This window comes from Schistocerca americana, chromosome 4 (assembly GCF_021461395.2).
Source record: "Schistocerca americana isolate TAMUIC-IGC-003095 chromosome 4, iqSchAmer2.1, whole genome shotgun sequence".
NCBI lineage: Eukaryota > Metazoa > Arthropoda > Insecta > Orthoptera > Acrididae > Schistocerca > Schistocerca americana.
The window spans coordinates 775,379,958-775,400,479 of NC_060122.1; the positions used below are offsets into that span (position 1 = coordinate 775,379,958).

At 44.2% G+C, this 20,522-nt stretch overlaps 1 protein-coding gene across 1 annotated transcript in view; it reads left to right on the forward strand.

Moving 5' to 3' along the window:
* The first annotated feature begins 315 nt into the window (after window positions 1-315).
* The window catches only part of LOC124612479 (cyclin-dependent kinase 9), a 49,477-nt gene continuing 29,270 nt past the window's right edge, over window positions 316-20,522 (forward strand). The window contains exons 1-5 of the mRNA XM_047140712.1: window positions 316-586; window positions 727-811; window positions 895-985; window positions 7,050-7,216; window positions 7,352-7,470. Coding sequence (XP_046996668.1) covers window positions 426-586; window positions 727-811; window positions 895-985; window positions 7,050-7,216; window positions 7,352-7,470 — 623 coding nt within the window. The 5' untranslated portion in view covers window positions 316-425. The remainder of the gene's footprint in view (window positions 587-726; window positions 812-894; window positions 986-7,049; window positions 7,217-7,351; window positions 7,471-20,522) is intronic.

The following is a 20,522-nucleotide window of genomic DNA, read 5'->3' on the forward strand; positions in this document are numbered from 1 at the left end:
AGTGTCTTTTTTTCCATTTGTGTTAATTTTGATTTAGAGTTGGATTATTTCAGTGGCACTTAATTTCTAATAGCCGAGCCTTTCAATTATCTAGGGGAAAAAAAATTGTTTATTTTCATATAATTGCTGTAAATACATTGAAGTATACTTTCAGTGTGTTAATTTATGATAACAAGTATACTTTACATTAACATTCGTAATTACGAATTTGAGCTGCAATCATAAATTATGCCTTTGCTTATCTTTGTTTTTTTTGCTAAGGCCGCCAACTGTAATGTTGGCAATACCTGTTGTTTTGAAGTGTTCGCCAAAGATCTTTGCTGTTCATGATGCAATGGCGAGTATGAAAGCATTTGTAAATGTTTTGAATGTTAGTGCTCACTAAAGTTAATACCCTAATAAGAAACTAGGTACCGGTAGGAAAAATGATGGCTAGTGCTGCAGCGAGAACTGGAGAAAGCAGCAGTACTAGCTCGGTTATGAATATTAAAGAGAAAGAAAAATACATTGAAGAATTTGATTTTCCATACTGTGATGAGGCAACGAAATACGAAAAGGTCGCCAAAATAGGCCAGGGAACATTCGGGTATGTTTTGTGTTGTGAATCTAGACCTAGTTCAAGATTTTCGTACTTATCAACAATCCAGTAAGATAGGCCTTACATGCACCTTTTTTGGTTAAATACTTTCGCACACGTTATTAAACGTTGATTTGTTTGTTTCCCAGGGAAGTGTTTAAGGCACGTGATAAGAAAAACTCGAAGAAGTTTGTCGCGATGAAGAAAGTTTTGATGGACAACGAAAAAGAGGGAGTATGTTTAATCCGATTTCATAACAATACATTTTTGCACACTTGTGTGATTACTGCGTATTTCTAACGAAATTTTTGTTTCAGTTTCCAATTACGGCATTGAGGGAAATAAGAATATTGCAACTTCTCAAACATGAAAACGTCGTGAATCTGATAGAAATTTGCCGGACCAAAGGTAGTGTTTCGCAAAGGCGAATAATTTTAACCTATGGAGATTGCAGAATTGTTCTATGCGTAGTGTTGTTTTACATGTAGCGCCGGATAGTTTATTTCATTGACCCCTGGTAAAAGTGTCAACAATGCAATGTGATCAGAATGCGGGAGTATTCTCAGAGCGCTGGGGAGTATTGAAAAACAAGAAAAAATTGTGTTCGTTGATATTTTATTTATTAAATGTAGTGAAAGTGTATTTTGCAACGGAAAAAAATTGTGAAAACAGTGCTTGCTTTTAATTTGCCTTACAGTAGGGGTTTCATTTTCCATGGAAATTTATGACCTAGACATGAAAACTGTAGCGGAGCGAGTACACCATCAACCCAGTTATTATGATGGTGAAAGGTAGTACAGCAGTGTAAAAGCAACATTGTGACACCTTGTTAAATTGGTAGTTTGCTTAAGTTTGTAGTGCATACATTTGTATCTTGCTATCCTACATGGAAAAACTGATCCAAATGCTAAGGTTGCTTGAAACAGTGCAGTGCTTTCCTAAGTGTGGTTCTGTTGGAGATGGTATGCTGTTACTGTTCTCTCCTCTGACCTTTGAATCTACTTACCAGCAAGTTATATGACGACTACATTTTAACTTGGACTCTGGACCTCAGTTCTGCTTGGCACATTTCAGATTCACAAATAATTGTCAGGAGTGAGAAATGTCAGAAAAACGAAGTGGTTAGTGACTGAACTGGGACTATGTTTAATCTGACACTTACTGAGCAATTTAGAAATATTGTGGTTTCTGACAGTTGTAGCTCATTTATTTTAGTAGCTGTAGGATGTGATTCGTATTATATGAAAGTACTTGTATGGAGTATTACCAATAGTGCCATGTTGTATAATATGTTTGAGCTACTGAGAACCGTAAGAGCTCAAAGCACAGAACACAGTGTCCATATGAAGTGAATATCAGCGAAACCGGTGAAAAAGCTTTCCCTGTATGCCCGTATACACGATGTGGGCCTACATAAAACACAGATAAAGCTGGTTCACAATAAGATGAACATATGTGAGGAGCATGCATAAATGCTACAATCTCAAAATTGATGGTGCTATGCTTTAGGTCCTTAAGTTCTCATTTACATTAAGTGAAGTTTTTGAACATTTTCAAGAGGAGCTTTGGCTCTTTTAATGTTGTTGAAGCTTTAACCCTTTCATACCTGGCGGCCACAATTGTGTACATAAAGTTTGTTCACTAGTATTTCGCTGACAAGAAATGTCAGGTGCATCCAAACCCACAGTGCACATTCGTATGTGTTTCTTTTAGCCATGCTCCAGCAGCTGCTGCTCTCTTGTGTGCAGTCTGTGAACCACATAGTAAAATATACCCTCTGGTGTTGTCTCTCTGCGGGAAGCCATAACTCGTTGACTTTATTGCTGTAACAGTCACGTTCTGGGTTTTGTTTATGAATGTTTTGTGTGGTTTCCTTCTTTTGGAAACATTAGACATTCTTTCAGTGGAATTTTCACCAGGTTCATTCAGTTCATATTTGTGTTATGTATCAGGTAATTTTAATGTACACATTTGTGTACAACAGGTACTTAATGGTGTAAAATAGGAACAATAGCCTAAAATGTGTCTCAGCTGTATTTGCGTGGCTATGGTAGCTATGTGTAGTAATTTTTATATTAATTTCAGTATCAGCAGCAAGGAAGAGAATAACTAACCTGTACATATAATTTTATTTTATATTGCTGGCTTTTGACTTACAAATATAGATAAGGCATATCTTTCTGTGGAGAAGGATTGGTACTAGATTATGGATATAATTGAAAATGGTGACATTTCTGACATTAGTTTGAATGGAGATGAGGACGACAGTGTACCAACTATTGAAAGGCAAGCTCCACAAATAGTGAAACGTGTTGGAGCAGATAAAGTGGGCGTGAATGATCTGTGGAGAGACACACCATATCTGAAGATGAGGATGATGGAGAGGTGGTGGATGCTGAAATGAACTTTTTATGCAATGAAAACAACCCATAATTGAATAACCTGTGTGACAACAATGGTGGCACCTAAAGAATCCATAAAATGGAAACACAAGCCTCTTAAGTACCATTGCAAAAACATACAAAGCTCCAAATTTTGAAAAATATGTCTCGTGTTTTCCAATACTATACTTTAAAATATACATACCAGATGATTTGTTCACTAGCATCGCAGCACATACTAATATTTATGCATTACAAGAAGGCAAATCCTCATTCAAGCAGACAACTCCTCAAGAACTAGCGGTGCTATATGGTTTGCATATGCTGACTGGAACCTTGAAATTTCCCAGATTACGAATGTATTGGGATACAAGTCTGAAGGTAAATGTGTTTTGGGAAAACATGTCACGAATCAGATTTTTAGAATTATGAACAAATTTACACTTTGTGAACAATCTGGAGAAGCCACTTGAAAATAAAGATAAATTTTACAAAGTTAGGCCAATTTACTCAGCCATTCGAAAACGCTGCAGTGAACTTCCTATTGAAGAAAATGTTTGTGTCAATGAAGGAAATATTCCTTTCACTGGAAAGTTTTCTGCAAAGCAGTATGTCAAGGGGAAACAAAGTCCATGGAGAATCAGTCTTAATTTCCTTTTATATCTAGGTGCTGCAACTGAACTAAATACTGCATACTGTAAAAAATCTGGATTAGGTACTGCTGTTGTTTTAGGATTTTCTGTTCCACTCTCAAAAGGTAAAGGTTATAAATTATACTTTGACAGCTTCTTATCATCTTTTCAAGTTTTGAAATCTCAAGGCATCAATGCAGCAGGTACTGTCAATCAAAACAGATTTGGAAAGAACTTGCCTTTTTCAGATGATAAAAAATAATGAAACAATCCAGAGGTTTTTGTGAATAAATCCTTAGTGCTGAGTACATTACCATGTGTTAGTGGTTAGACAATAGGCCAGTTGTATTGTGTTCAAACTTCGTTGGTGAAGGCTCTGTGGATGAAGTTGAATATTGGGACAAAAAACACCATAAATATGTGAAAGTAGAAAGTCCTGAAATAGTGAAAAGATATAGTCTTGCAATGGGTGGTGTTGATCTATTTGATCAATTGATAAGCTACTACAGAGTTTTCATCAGATCTCAAAAATGGCCTTTGCGTATGATTTTACATGCTATAGACTTTGCCATTGTGCAAAGTTGGTTGGAATACAGACGAGATGCAGACAACCTGTCTATCCCAAAGAAGAAGCAAATGGACCTTCTTTCCTTTCGTATCAGGGTAGCAGATGGATTGATACTGTGCCAGAAGAAAGTGACTGAAAAGAAGAGGGGACGTCAGTCTGATGGACTAGCTTCAGACATGAGTCATACCAAGAAAAGAGGAGAATTACGACCAGCTACAGAGATACAGTTTGGTTCCATTGACCATTTGCCTTTGCATGAGGTAGGAGCTCCAAGTCGCTGCAAATTTCCAAAATGTACAGGGCGTTCTAGAATTCAGTGCAGAAAATGTAAAGTACATTTGTGTCTTCAAAAGGACAGACATTGTTATTGCAGTTTCATACGAAACCTTAAAATCAGTGTGTTGACCATTGTTGTTTAAATAAGAACTGTAATTTGGAATTATTTTTATTGTTTCTTCTGTTTTAAAGTGGAAATAAGAGTGGCATGCTTGATCCATAGTGTTAACCTCCTTAATGTATGACATGAAGCTCAAGACCTGATGAACACAATTGTGTACATTAAGCACCTAGAAAACTAGATATCATATGAAATTTTTTCTTACAGGAGATTAACCTGAAGGTACAAATGATGTCAGATATTATTTTTAATAAGTAAATAAAAATCAGGTCTGAAAGGGTTATCTGCTCTGATCATATGTTAAGTTGATTGATAATGTGGAGGTAATGTTTTCTACACAGATGTGTGTGTAATAGGTGCTCCATCTGTATTGTGTTCTCGACTGTTTACAATGTGTGTTCCATGGAAGTATGTTCCAGGATCTTTTAAACTGCAGTAGAAGTGATTTCATATGTTCTGTACAAGTGTTCAGTTTGCTAGTTTATTTCTGAGGAATCAGCTGTTGAATTTTTCATGAATTTGTAGGTGACTCAGCTTGTAGGCCTAGAAGAGGAGCACTAAATACCATTATTATTCTTTAAATTCTGCAAAATTGAGGTAGGCCTACTTGGGTTTAGTTTTCCCGGTTATTATGCCTAAAAATAACAGTTCCTGAAAGGGGTTTGGGACTTACGCCATGGCAGCTTTTTGCCTTATTTGGCAGAAGAGAGCAATTTCTTTTTCCTTTGGTTTCTGTTAGCAGATGGTTATAAAAAAGTTTAACTTTGTGTATTACAACAGATTTGTGATACATTATAAGATACGACGATGATGATGATGTGGTCAATTTACACAAGGCAGTGCTTTGTCTGAGCAGCAGTTTCCATTCACACTATGAATGTGGCATTTATGTGACTGTTTTGATACTAAGATTAAGGTAAACATTTCAAAACTGGTGATACAAATCGGAGGAGATTGTTAAAAGTACGGCTATAATTCTTTGTGTACCGCTGTGTAGTTCTCGTGACAAAAAAAAATTTTGATTGTATTTTGTTATCACTGGGGTAGGCCAAGATTGCCATGCTGGATGATGAAGACATTATTTTTGTCTGAAAGCCAAATAAATTTAAAATGTGAAAATAAGTCTTTTGCAGAACATGGCATCTTTATTTCGCCCATACGTACAGTTAAGGTCCTATGTGGGGGGGGGGGGGGGGGGGGGAAATCTGCAGATGCTAAGTTACAAAGGTTTAGTTCACTTGCACAATGTCTGGATCATGAACTAACACAAAAGAAACAAACAAAAAGGTTATATTTATGTGAGGTGTGTATGGCTCTCACTGCAGAATGTGTGCCTTAGGCTTCCTATGCGTATCCAGAGAGATGCTGCAGGGTGAAAAACTCGTTCTAGAAGGCTTTTGTGATATCTACAGAAAATTTCTTTTGGCCATTCAGCTTGACATTGCCACTAGATCTGTGTTGTATAAAGACCTTACAGTTAAGGAGTTTGCGATGAAATGAGGGGGAAAAACAAGGAAGACCATAAAAATTGTTCGGAATGAGAATGTTTTATATTTTGTGGTAATGTATATATGCCCAGAATGTGCTAAACACCACAAGAAATTTTGTTCCATCCATTAACTGGTAGTACTTCTTGGGCAATGATATGTCTGTATTGTTGAGATTTAAGATGAATTACTTTACAAACTCTAAAGGTCTTTCAGTGTGTTGGTTTATTTAACCTGGCAAACAATTGTCGGGATAGGAAACTAATATAAATAGCAATTTGTGAGGGAAAATTGAATAGGCCATCAGATATGCCCACTTTCTGGTAGAGGTTTCAATTGTACAGCAGTGAAGCAAAAGTACCAACAGCGTTAGACGATATGATGGCCAAAGAAACTGACCACCGAGGACTGAAATGTTACAGTATAATAATACAATAGTGGAGACTGCTGATGGGTATGGAAACATTGATCTGAAAGATTACCATTCAGTATACGGAGGAAAAAAATTTGTAAGACTTGGATTATCAGGTGTGGGAGAAACAGCAAGCTGTATTACTTATAAATTTTAATGGTCTTCATGGCAGTGTACTGTAATTAAAACTATGTGATAATTGTTTCACTTTATTGGCAACGAACCTTGGACCACTATAGTTGCTACCCAGGTACAAAGTTAACCACATAACCAATTGTAACTAATATATAGCTTAAACTCTTCACAAAAAGGTGGGGTTTTATGCTGGAATTTTTCCATTAAATTTAAATCCCGTACTGGAGAAAGAGGGGGGGGGGGGGTGGTTCAGTCTTAGTCCTGTTAAAAACTGAATGCTGTGCAGTTAATAAATGTGCCTATTATTTAGTGTCATTACAATACATGTAACTGTGTAACATATACAGAAATTAGCAAATGTTTACCTGCTTACTGAAAAATATATATTTGACATTGTGTTCTCTTAACTTATGACATGAAAACACTTTTAAGTTGCTGGTTTTTTCCTCCCCATGTGCAGCATCCCAGCACAACCGTTACCGGTCCACATTTTATCTGGTGTTCGACTTCTGTGAACATGATTTAGCTGGCTTGCTGTCTAATGTGAATGTGAAATTTAGCTTGGGAGAGATTAAAAAAGTAATGCAGCAACTGCTAAATGGCTTGTATTATATCCACAGCAACAAGGTATGTTCTTATTTCACAAAGAAACAAACAAACAAACAAGTAATAGTGGGATGTTACAAATATGAATGTTTATTTTGAAATTAAGTTTGCAGCCAAACTCTACATACATTAACTAAATTTTGTTCATACTTTCAGATACTACATAGAGATATGAAGGCTGCTAATGTCCTTATTACAAAAAATGGCATCTTAAAGTTAGCTGACTTTGGTCTGGCAAGAGCATTTAGTGCAAATAAAAATGGTCAAGGGAACAGGTAATTCTAATTTAAGTTCCCTTTAAAGTTTTTGCTTGTTCTTTGGCCTCTCATTGTATCATGGACAAAAGACAGGTGAGAGTAAGTTAAAAATTTATGATTAGTTTATAGTGACAGTAATATCTGAAACATATACTCTTGCGACAGGCTGTCTTACTTTCATCTCTTTCAAATCTTGGATTATACATTTTGCATCTGAAAAGCATACATAGACTCAATCTTCATAAACAGAACGGTCTATAACTTAGATGTGGAATGGTTTTAATGATATTTTTAACAGCACCAAATTTACTAATTAAACAGTCCAAATAAAACAATCATTATGCATGAATCTTTAGTGGGTGTCTGTATAAATTATATGAAATGCCTGCTACCTTACCTGTGGTAATAAGCACACAACTTTTTGAATTATTTTATTGTGAGGCTCTTATCTCTGTTTTTAACACATTTACTTCATTGACCATCGACCATTTCTCTAATAACCACAACCGTTTTCCACCTTAATGTTGCCTATGTTAGGTTCAAACAAGTGAAGGCTACTGTAGCCATTGTGATGTCAGTTAGACTCTGTACTAGTTATTGAGATTTTTGACCTTTCTATCAGAATTTTTATTTGCCTTTAGCAGTCCCATGGAATTAGTAAAAAGTTCCATGACATTGGGACTGAACAATTTCTCTGTAAGAATGAAAGTGGATACCGCAAGTGCACGTCGTGTGAAACATATCTTGCTCTTTCCATTCATGATACCCAGAAATTTCTCTGTTAGTACAGTCATGCTATGATGCTTGTTTTCAGTGCATTTTCACAATATCGCCTGATAAACTATAGGTTTATGGGATGTCAAACCAGATATGGATTGGATTCAAGACTTATTGTGGAGGGATAGTCATTAGTCATATATATAATCTGTTAGATAACATTGTCATTTCTTGTGGTCTTTTCACGGATAACAAATTTGAATACGAGGCATCAAACATCGATAATGTAGGAAAGGATTGCTACTTACCGTAAACCCCCTGCGGGTCCGGGGATTAGAATAGGCCCGCGGTATTCCTGCCTGTCGTAAGAGGCGACTAAAAGGAGTCCATCCCCCTCACGGGGGTAGTTCGCGCCTGCGTCCGGAGACGGACGGTTCCACGACCTATCATCGTGGTCCTTTTGGTTTTTTCACTTCTCGTTTCTTCCTTCCTTTTGTTGGTTCCTTTCTTTGCTCTTCTCCACCTCACTGTCTTCCTTACTCTTTCCCTTGCCTTCTCCTTGCCTTCTCATTGCCTTTTTCTCCTTGCCTTCTCATTGCCTTTTTCTCCTTGCCTTCTCATTGCCTTTTTCTCCTTGCCTTCTCATTGCCTTCTTCCCCTTGCTTTCTCATTGCCTTCTTCCCCTTCCTTTCTCATTGCCTTCTTCTCCTTGCCTTCTCTGGTCTCCGCCTCGGCGTTTGAGACAGTCTGTCCTCTTTCTCCCTCTCTCTCTTCTTTTTCCTCCTCTTCCTTCCTCCCTGTGCGTGCCTGAAGGCCGACCCACGCGTTCGCACGCGTAGCCGGTGACGGGGTAACGCGTAAGTCCCCGCCCTGGGTAGACATGTAAGGCACGCGCGTACCCCCTGGTAAAGGCCAGGCCCGGGGAGGGGTGATTGCCTGAGCTGATACCTTCTGACCATGCCGATTGGTCCCTCCGTCTGTTTCTCGGGAGGTGTGACCTGAGGTGTAAACATTCACCTAAGGCGGGAGTGCCCTCTGAGAGGGTCCCCACAAGGAAGGAGCGCGCCATCGGAGACGCTGGCAATCATGGGGGATTCCTCCGCAATGGATTCTACTCCATCTCTTTCGACTTCGACCCAAAAACGGAAACGTGACCAGCCAACAGTGACAAAAGTACTACCGCCTGCCCCACAGTTCCTCGTAGTTTCTCGAACTGAGGACGGAAAGGATTTTTCCTCTGTCAACCCTTTCGTTATTCAGAAGGGCGTAGATGCCATAGCCGGATCTGTCAAATCCTGTACCAGGTTGCGTAACGGCACCTTATTACTGGAAACTGAGAATGCCTTTCAGGCACAAAAACTGCTTCGGGCCACCCTCCTGTACACGTTCCCTGTCCGGGTGGAGGCCCACCGAACTTTGAATTCGTCTCGTGGTGTGGTCTATACTGGCTCCCTCGACGGATTGACTGACGAGGAGCTTCAATCATTCCTCGCTGAGCAGGGCGTGACGGCTGTCCATAGGGTCATGAAAAAGGTCAACAATGACCTTGTACCGACCCGGACAATTTTCTTGACCTTCGATAGTGTTAAGCTGCCATCGCGCATCAAGGCGGGCTACGAGGTTATTTCTGTTCGCCCCTATATCCCGACACCTACGCGCTGCTACCAGTGTCAGCGTTTCAATCACACTCGACAGTCTTGTTCCAATGCGGCTAAATGTGTCACCTGTGGCAGGGATGCCCATGAGGGTGACTGTCCACCTCCGTCTCCTCATTGTGTGAACTGTCAGGGTGACCATGCAGCATCCTCCCGCGACTGTCCTGTCTATAAGGAAGAACGCTGTATCCAGGAAATTCGGGTCAAAGAGAAAGTGTCCACCTCGGCTGCTCGCAAGCTATTGGCTAGTAGGAAGCCCACGCTGCTCCCAGCGGGGAAATACAGTACTGTCCTCGCCTCTCCTCGGACTACCCGGGAGGTAGCAACCCAGACATGCGATCTGACCTTCAGCACCACGGTCGTCCGTTCGGCCAGTGCTAAGATCGCGCGGTCGACGTCTCCTCTTCCTCCCATCACCCCACAGACACGAGCACCTTCTTCAGCTTCTGCTAAAACGAAGACACCGAAGTCAGATGCACGGGCCTTCAAGAAGGAACCATCCCGTGCAGACTTCCTCCGTACCTCGACCTCACAGCCTTCTACCGGTACTTCCACTACACGTCCTTCCAAAAAGGCGCATAGGAAGCACAGTTCTCCTTCCCCGCCACGGCGCATTTCTTCTCTTGCGCCACCCAGCGGCTGCCGCCCCAGGCCGTCATCCGTTTCGCCTGGCCGCACCGCTGGTCGCCGTACATCTGGCCGTTCACTGGCGGAGCAAGCTCCCCCTCCCGACCATCCTCCCGAGATGGCCGATGATCCTATAGACCCAATGGACGATGACTGTCCGCCTACTGATAGCGGCGGCAGTGCTCGCTCGAAGCCAGGCCCTAAGCGGCCTTCGAGGTGACCACTTCTCTCATCTTTCTTTTCTTGCGATGGCACTTATTCACTGGAATATTCGCAGCATTCGCTCCAACCGAGAGGACTTGAAGTTGCTGCTCCGCTTGCACCGTCCGCTTGTCGTAGCCCTCCAGGAAACGAAGCTACGCCCCTGCGATCAAATTGCCTTGGCACACTACACCTCTGTGCGTTTTGACCTACCCCCTGTGGTAGGTATCCCAGCTCATGGAGGGGTTATGTTGCTGGTCCGGGATGATATTTACTACGATCCCATCACGTTGCACACCGGCCTGCAGGCAGTTGCCATCCGCATTACTCTCCCCACTTTTACGTTTTCCTTTTGTACCGTTTACACTCCATCGTCGTCTGCCGTTACCAGGGCAGACGTGATGCAACTTATTGCTCAGCTACCTGCACCATTTTTGTTAACTGGAGACTTCAATGCCCACCATCCCCTTTGGGGCTCTCCAACATCCTGCCCGAGGGGCTCCTTGTTAGCAGACCTTTTCAACCAGCTCGATCTTGTCTGCCTCAATACTGGCGCCCCTACTTTTCTTTCGGACACATCTCACACCTATTCCCATTTAGACCTCTCTATATGTACTCCCCAACTTGCACGCCGGTTTGAGTGGTATGCACTTTCTGATACATATTCGAGCGACCACTTCCCGTGTGTTATCCATCTCCTGCAGCATACTCCCTCTCCGTGCTCCTCTCGTTGGACCATCTCCAAGGCAGACTGGGAGCTCTTCTCTTCCAGGGCTACCTTTCAGGATCAAACCTTCACAAGCTGCGATCGTCAGGTCGCACACCTCACGGAAGTCATTCTCGCTGCTGCTGAATATTCCATCCCTCACCCTACTTCTTCTCCACGTCGCGTACCGGTCCCCTGGTGGACCGCAGCATGTAGAGACGCTTTACGTGCTCGTCGACGTGCTTTACGCACCTTTAAGCGCCACCCTACAGTGGCGAATTGTATTAATTATAAACGATTACGTGCTCAGTGTCGTCGTATTATTAAAGAAAGCAAGAAAGCCAGCTGGGCTGCTTTCACAAGCACCTTCAACAGTTCTACTCCTTCTTCTGTTGTCTGGGGTAGCCTGCGCCGGCTATCTGGCACTAAGGTCCACTCCCCAGTTTCTGGCTTGAAGGTCGCGAATGAAGTCCTTGTGGCCCCTGAGGCTGTCTCCAATGCCTTCGGCCGCTTTTTCGCCGAGGTTTCGAGCTCCGCTCATTACCACCCTGCCTTCCTCCCCCGCAAACAGGCAGAGGAGGCTAGGCCACCTGACTTCCGCTCCTCGAATTGTGAAAGTTATAATGCCCCATTCACCATGCGGGAACTCGAAACCGCACTTGGCCGATCACGGTCCTCCGCTCCAGGGCCTGATTCTATTCATATTCAGATGCTGAAGAACCTTTCTCCTGCGGGTAAAGGTTTTCTTCTTCGTACATACAATCGCATCTGGATTGAGGGACATGTTCCCTCATGCTGGCGCGAGTCTATTGTTGTCCCGATTCCTAAGCCGGGGAAGGACAAGCACTTGCCTTCCAGTTATCGACCTATCTCGCTTACCAGCTGTGTCTGTAAAGTGATGGAGCGAATGGTTAACTCTCGATTGGTTTGGCTGCTCGAGTCTCGACGCCTACTTACCAATGTACAATGTGGATTTCGTAGGCGCCGCTCTGCTGTTGACCATCTGGTTACCTTGTCGACCTTCATTATGAATAACTTCTTGCGGAAGTGCCCGACCGCGGCTGTGTTCTTTGATTTGGAGAAGGCTTACGACACCTGTTGGAGGGCGGGCATTCTCCGCACCGTGCATACATGGGGCTTTCGCGGTCGCCTCCCTCTTTTTATTCATTCCTTTTTAATGGATCGACAGTTTCGGGTACGTGTGGGTTCTGTCCTGTCCGACACCTTTCGCCAGGAGAATGGGGTGCCACAGGGCTCAGTTTTGAGCGTCGCTCTCTTCGCCATCGCGATCAATCCAATAATGGATTGCCTCCCAGCTGATGTATCAGGCTCCCTTTTCGTGGACGATTTTACCATCTATTGCAGCGCGCAGTGTGCACGTGTCCTGGAGCGCTGTCTTCAGCGTTCTCTTGACCGTCTTTACTCCTGGAGTGTCGCCAATGGCTTCCGTTTTTCTGCCGAGAAGACGGTCTGTATTAACTTCTGGCGCTACAAAGAGTTTCTCCCACCGTCCTTACGACTCGGTCCCGTTGCTCTCCCAATCGTGGAGACAACCAAATTTTTAGGCCTTACATTTGACAGGAAACTTAGCTGGTCTCCACATGTGTCATATTTGGCCGCCCGTTGTACCCGTTCTTTAAATGTCCTCTGTGTTCTCAGTGGTCTGTCGTGGGGAGCGGATCGAACCGTTCTACTTCGTCTATATCGGTCGATCGTCCGCTCCAAGCTGGATTATGGGAGCTTCGTATACTCCTCTGCACGGCCATCCATCTTACGCCGCCTCATCTCCATACAACATCGGGGTTTACGACTTGCGATCGGAGCATTTTATACCAGTCCCGTAGAGAGTCTTCATGCTGACGCTGGCGAATTGCCACTCACCTACCGGCGCGATATACTGCTTTGTCGGTATGCCTGTCGGCTACTGTCAATGCCCGACCATCCGTCTTATCGTTCCTTTTTTGACGACTCTCTTGACCTTCAATACGGGTTGTATGTCTCTGCCTTGCTACCCCCTGGAGTTCGCTTTCGTCGCCTCCTTCAACACCTTCATTTTTCACTCCCTGCAACCTTTCGAGTGGGCGAGAGCCGCACGCCACCTTGGCTCCAAGCTCAGGTCCGCGTTCACCTCGACCTCAGCTCGCTCCCAAAAGAGGTCACCCCCGGTTCGGTCTACCACTCCCGTTTTTTGGAACTTCGTTCGAAGTTCAAAAACATGACTTTCATTTATACAGATGGCTCTAAGACCAATGACGGGGTCGGGTGTTCCTTTATTGTCGGGGCACAAAGTTTCCAATACCGGCTCCATGGCCATTGTTCGGTCTTCACAGCTGAGCTCTTTGCCCTCTACCAGGCTGTTCTTTACATCTGCCGCCACCGACATTCTGCTTATGTCATCTGCTCAGATTCCCTGAGCGCCATCCAGAGCCTCAGTGATCTGTACCCGGTTCACCCTTTCGTACACCGGATCCAACGCTCTCTTCAGCAGCTGGTGGACGTCGGTACGCCGGTTAGCTTTATGTGGGTTCCTGGCCATGTCGGTATCCCTGGGAACGAAGCTGCAGATGCCGCGGCCAAGGCTGCGGTCCTCCAGCCTCGGACAGCTTCTTGTTGTGTCCCTTCGTCCGATTTTAGCAGGGTCATTTGTCGGCGCGTTGTGTCGCTGTGGCATGCCGATTGGGCTGCACTTACCGACAACAAGCTTCGGGCCTTAAAACCTCTTCCCGTGGCTTGGACGTCCTCCTCACGCCCTTCTCGGCGGGAGGAGGTCGTTTTAGCAAGGTTAAGAATTGGACACTGCCGGTTCAGCCATCGCCATCTGCTGACGGCTGCGCCGGCGCCGTTCTGCCCATGTGGGCACTTGCTGACGGTTAGACACATTTTAATGTCCTGTCCTGATCTTAACACACTGCGCCTCGATCTTAACCTGCCTAATACTTTCGATGCCATTTTAGCGGATGACCCACGAGCAGCTGCTCGTGTTCTTTGTTTTATCAATTTGACACACCTCGCTAAGGACATTTGATGATGTTTTTTAATCCTATGCCTGTCAGTCTGTCTTTTATTGTGTTTTCCCTTTTAGTTGTTGTTGTCAACTTGTGCCTCGCGGTGCATTCTTAGAGTAGTCAGGGCGCTAATGACCATTGAAGTTGTGCGCCCGAAAACCACACAAAAAAAAAAAAAAAAAAAAAAAAAAAAAAAAAAAAAAAAAAAAAAAAAACTTACCGTAAAGAAGATGGGTCAAGTTGCAGACAGGCACAATTAAAACACTCCTGTATATAGCGAGCGAGCGCGCGCGCGCGCGCGCGCGCGCGCGCGGACACACACACACACACACACACACACACACACACACACGTGTGTGTTTGATAATACCAGTAGACTTCTCTTGGCCATAATTGTCATCTTTGCCTGTGCTAGTATGTTTTTTTTATGTCCTCTTGATCATGTTGAGTATGACAGATGACACTAATATTAATCCCCCAGGGGGGTCCAGAACTCTTTTTGTGGATATATGTGTGGCAAACACACGACTCCGAGCTTGCAAAAAAGAGCCTACTCGCGAAGATTTTTTACGTACCCCGACTTCACAACCCTCAATTCCTCCCTCATCTCATCGTCCTGTTTCCAAGAAGGCTCATAAGAAACGAAGTTCCTCCCCTCTGCCACGGCATGTCTCATCTACAGTGCCACTTGGTGGTGACCGCTCTCGGCCGTCTTCGTGTCGCCAAGGACCACTACTGGCGACCGATCCACCGGCCGATTGTTGGTGGCATTAGCTGCCACCGAACAACACATGGATCAGGATCTTTCTGCCTTTGGCTGAATGCTGTTCCACGCTGTCTGCTGCCGGCTCTCAACAGTCATTGAGTTGAGAGCAACTGTGGTAAGATTCTTCCCTTTCCTGTCCACCCTATGTCAATTATCCATTGGAATATCCGTGGCATTAGAGCCAATCGGGATGAATTGTTGATCCTTTTATGATGCTACTCGTCGGTCATCTTCTGTCTTCAGGAAACAAAGCTCCGTCCCCACGATTGCTTTGTTTTCCCTCATTTTCAGTCAGTCCGGTTCGATTTCCCCTCTATTGATGGCACTCCAGCACATGGGGGACTTAAGATTCTTCTCCATGATACTGTCCATTATCACCCAATCCCCTTAAACAGTTCGTTCCAAACTGTTGCTGTCCGTCTTTCCCTTTCTGGATACACCTTCTCTCTTTGTACCGTATACATTCCATCATCCACACTGATGGCACGAGCAGATCTCCTTGGTCAGCTCCCGCCCCCCTATTTGCTTGTAGGGGACTTCAGTGCACACCACCCGCTTTAGGGATCTCCGCGTCCATGTCCGGGAGGCTCCTTATGTATTGATTCATGTCCTCCATCAATCGGATCTTGTTTGCCTCAACACTGGGGAACCTACATTTTTGTCTGCCTCCATGATGAATTTCTCTCATTTGGACCTTTTGGTTGGTACTGTTCAGCTATCTCGGCACTTTGAATGGTTCACTCTTGCTGATACACACTCGAATGACCATTTTCCATGTGTCCTTAGATTGCAGCCACAACTGCCGTCTATGTGCCCGAGACACTGGAAGTTTGCCCAAGCCGATTGGACACTTTTTACGTCTCTATCTACATTCGATGATCGTCACTTTCCTAGTGTCGACGATCAGGTCACTCCTGTTATGGAAGTTATTCCTACAGCTGCGGAGCATTCAGTACCTTGCACCTCCGATTTGCCCAGGCGCCCCCCAGTTCCTTGGTGGAAAGAGGCGTGCTGTGACACAATACATGAGCGGCGACATGCTCTTCGCGTTTTCCGCCACCATCCTACTTTGGCCAACTGTCTCCGCTATAAGCAGTTATGTGCGCGATGCCGTTGCATCATCCACGATAGCAAGAAGGCGAGCTGGGACTTCTTTACTAGATCTTTCAACACCTTCACTCCATTCTCAGAAGTTTGGAGTCTAATGCGACGGTTATCTGGCGTGCCTAGTTTCTCCTTGATCTCTGGGTTCACTGTCGCGCATGATACCTTAGTGGACCCCGTGGCAATTTCTAACTTGTTGGGTCAACAATTTGCTGAGATTTTGAGCTATTCAAATTACCCACCAGCCTTTCTCCCTAAGAAACGTGCAGCAGAAGTGCAACCTCTTGCTTTGTCCTCTCAAAATAGCGAGAGCTATAATACTGTTTTCTCCATGCGGGAACTCCAACACATACTCTCTTCTTCTCGCTCTTCCGCCTGATGGTATCCACATTCAATTGTTGCTGCATTTACCATAACATAGTCTGCGTTATCCTTCTTCGCCTTTATAATCGTATTTGGACCGACAGTGCTTTTCCCAGAAGATGGCAGGACGCTATCGTCGTTCATGTTCCAAAACCTGAAAAGGACAAACATATCCCCTCTAGCTATCGCCACATTTCTCTCACGAGTAGTGTATGTAAGGTTTTGGAGCGTATGGTGAATTGCCGTTTAGCCTGGTGGCTGGAGTCCCGAAGTCTTTTAACACCTACCCAATGCGGTTTTGGAAAGCATCGTTCTGCAGTTGACCATCTTGTTGCTCTCTCCACTTATATCATGAACAATTGTCTCAGGAAATGCCAAACTGTAGCAATATTTTTTGGTCTGGAGAGAGCATACGATGCCTGTTGGAGGACAGGCATTCTCCGCACACTGTTCTCTTGGGACTTCCGAGGTCGGCTGCCCCTTTTTATTTGTGAATTTATGGCAGAGCGCTCATTAAAGTGCGGGTGAACACTATTCCCTCCCGTACTTTCTCCCAAGAAAATGGGGTACCCCAGGGCTCCGTGCTAAGTGTTGTACTGTTTGCCATCGCCATAAATCCAATTATGGATTTTCTCCTTCCCGATATCTCGGGCTCCCTTTTTGTGGACGATTTTGCGATCTACTACAGCTCTCAATGGACCAGACTTCTTGAACATTGTCTTAAAGGATGTCTCGATTGCCTCCAATCTTGGAGCATCGAAACCGGTTTCCGCTTTTCTCCCAGTAAGACCGTTTGTGTCCATTTTTAGCGTCGTATGGAGTTTCTTCCGCCTTGCCTACATCTAGGCCCTGTCAACCTTCCCTTTGCAGACATCATTAAATTCTTGGGTCTTATGTTTGACAGAAAACTGTGCTGGTCCTCCCACGCTTACTATCTTTCAGCTCGCTGTCTGCGATCCCTCAACACCCTCCATGTTCTCAATGGTACCTCCTGGGGAGTGGACCAAGTGGTCCTTCTGTGTCTATTGCACCTTAGTGCGCTCGAAATTGGGCTATGGAAGCATAGTTTACTCCTGTGCTCGGCCGTCTATTCTTTGGCATCTCGACTCTGTCCACCACCATGGATTGCGTTTAGCGTCTGGAGCTCTTTACACCAGCCCTGTGGAGAGCCTTTATGCAGAGACTGCTGACCCTCCGCTGTCCAATAGGTGAGCTGTCCTTCTGAGTCGTTATGCTAGCCATCTGTCTTCCATGCTTGCTAATCCAACCCATTACCTTTTTTTGATGCCTCCTTGGATTTAGGGTGTGCAGGCCGCCTTTCCTCTCTACTACCACCGGGAGTCAGCGTCCATCAACTGCTATGTTCTCTTTCCTTCCACTTTCCTAAAACTTTCTTGACAACTGGGGGTACAGCACCGCCTTGGCTTCGGCCCCGGACCTGCCTGCTCCTTGACCTTTGTCAGCTTCCCAAGGATGGTACCCCTTCTTTCGTTTGTCGGGCATTTGCTGCTCTATGCACACAAATGAAGGATGCCACATTTATTTACGCTGACGGCTCAAAACATCATTTGGTGTTGGGAGTGCCTATATTGTTGGTGACACCCCTAATTGATTTCGGCTTCCCGATCAGTGTTCGGTTTTTACTGCGGGGCTTTATGCTGTTATCCAGGCTATCAAATACATCCGTCGCCATCAGTGGCTACAGTATATTATATGCTCAGATTTGCTCAGCTCTCTCCCCAGTCTCCAAGCTCTTTACCCTGTCCACCCTCTGGTCCACCGGTTTCAGGACTGCCTCCACTTGCTCGGCATCTCTGTGGCGTTCTTCTGGATCCCAGGACACGTTGGTATCCGTGGAAATGAGGCGGCCGATATAGCGGCCAAGGCCGCAGTCTCTCTTCGGCCTGCTGTTCGCATGGTTCCCTTCGCCGATCGACAGAATGCTTTGTCATTGTGTTACTCTTTTATGGCACGCACATTGGTCTACATTTCCCAATAATAAATTGCGGAACGTGAAAGCCCTTCCCTGGGCTTGGACTTCTTCCTCCCGAACTCGTTGATGGGAGAAGTTAATTTTAACTAGACTCCTAATAGGGCACTGTCGTTTTAGCAACTAACATCTTTTAAGTGGCGATCCTACCCCACTTTGTCCCCACTGCTCTCAACTGTGGACGGTGAGACACCTTTTACTTGAGTGCCCATATTTTACTCCACTACGTGCCCGTCTACAGCTGTCGCCTGATATATCTTCCATTTTAGCTGATGACACACCCAGTCGATCACGTCCTCAAGTTTATTAGTGTCAGTGAGAGGGCGACGGTCACTTGAAGCTCTTTTTGGGAAAACAACCCCCCCCCCCTCCTTCTATAGTAGTTTTTTTTATATATATATATATATATATATATATATATATATATATATATATATATAAAAAAAACCAAGATGCTTTGACTTACCAAACAAGAAAGCGCTGGTAGTTAGACAAAATAAAAAATACAAACATATTTCAAGCTTTAGCAACCCAAGGTTGCTTCATAAGGAAAGAGGGAAGGAAAGGGAAAGACGAAAGGATGTGGGTTTTAAGGGAGAGGGTAAGGAGTCATTTCAATCCCGGGAGCAAAAAGTCACAGACCGGGCGCTAATGACTGTAGCAGTTCTGTGCCCTAAAACCATGTTGTTGTTGTCTTCAGTCCAGAAACTGGTTTGCTGCAGCTCTCCATGCCACTCTATCCTGTGCAAGCTTCTTCATCTCCCAGTACGTACTGCAGCCTACATCCGTCTGAATCTGCTTAGTGTATTCATCTCTTGGTCTCCCTCTTCGATTTTTACCCTCCATGCTGCCCTCCAATACTAAATTGGTGATCCCTTGATGCCTCAGAACATTTCCTGCCAACCGATCCCTTCTAGTCAAGTTGTGCCATGAACTTTTCTTCTCCCCAATCCTATTCAATACCTCCTCATTAGTTACATGATCTACCCATCTAATCTTCAGCATTCTTCTGTTGCACCACATTTCGAAAGCTTCTATTCTCTTCCTGTCCAAACTATTTATCGTCCATGTTTCACTTCCATACATGGCTACACTCCATACAAATACTTTCAGAAACGACTTCCTGACACTTAAATCTATACTCGGTGTTAACAAATTTCTCTTCTTCAGAAACACTTTCCTTGCCATTGCCAGTCTACTTTTTATGTCCTCTCTACTTTGACCATCATTTGTTATTTTGCTCCCCAAATAGCAAAACTCCTGTACTACTTTAAGTGTCTCATTTCCTAATCTAATTCCCTTAGCATCACCCAAGTTAACTCGACTACACTCCATTATCCTCATTTTGATTTTGTTGATGTTCATCTTATATCCTCCTTTCAAGACACTGTCCATTCCGTTCAGCTGCTCTTCCAGGTCCTTTGCCATCTCTGACGGTATTGCAATGTCATCGGCGAACCTCAAAGTTTTTATTTCTTCTCCATGGATTTTAATACCTGCTCCTAATTTTTCTTTTGTTTCCTTTCGTGCTTGATCGATATACAGATTGAATAACATCGGGGAGAGGCTACAACCCTGTCTTACTCCCTTCCCAACCACTGCTTCCCTTTCGTGCCCCTCGACTCTTATAACTACCATCTGGTTTCTGTACAAATTGTAAATAGCCTTTCGCTCCCTGTATTTTACCCCTGCCACCTTGAGAATTTGAAAGGGAGTATTCCAGTCATCATTGTCAAAAGCTTTCTCTAAGTCTACAAATGCTAGAAACGTATGTTTCCCTTTCCTTAAGTTATCTTCTAAGATAAGTCGTAGGGTCAGTATTGCCTCACGTGTTCCAATAATTCTACGGAATCCAAACTGATCTTCCCCGAGGTTGGTTTCTACCAGTTTTTCCATTCGTCTGTAAAGAACTTGCGTTAGTATTTGTCAGCCGTGA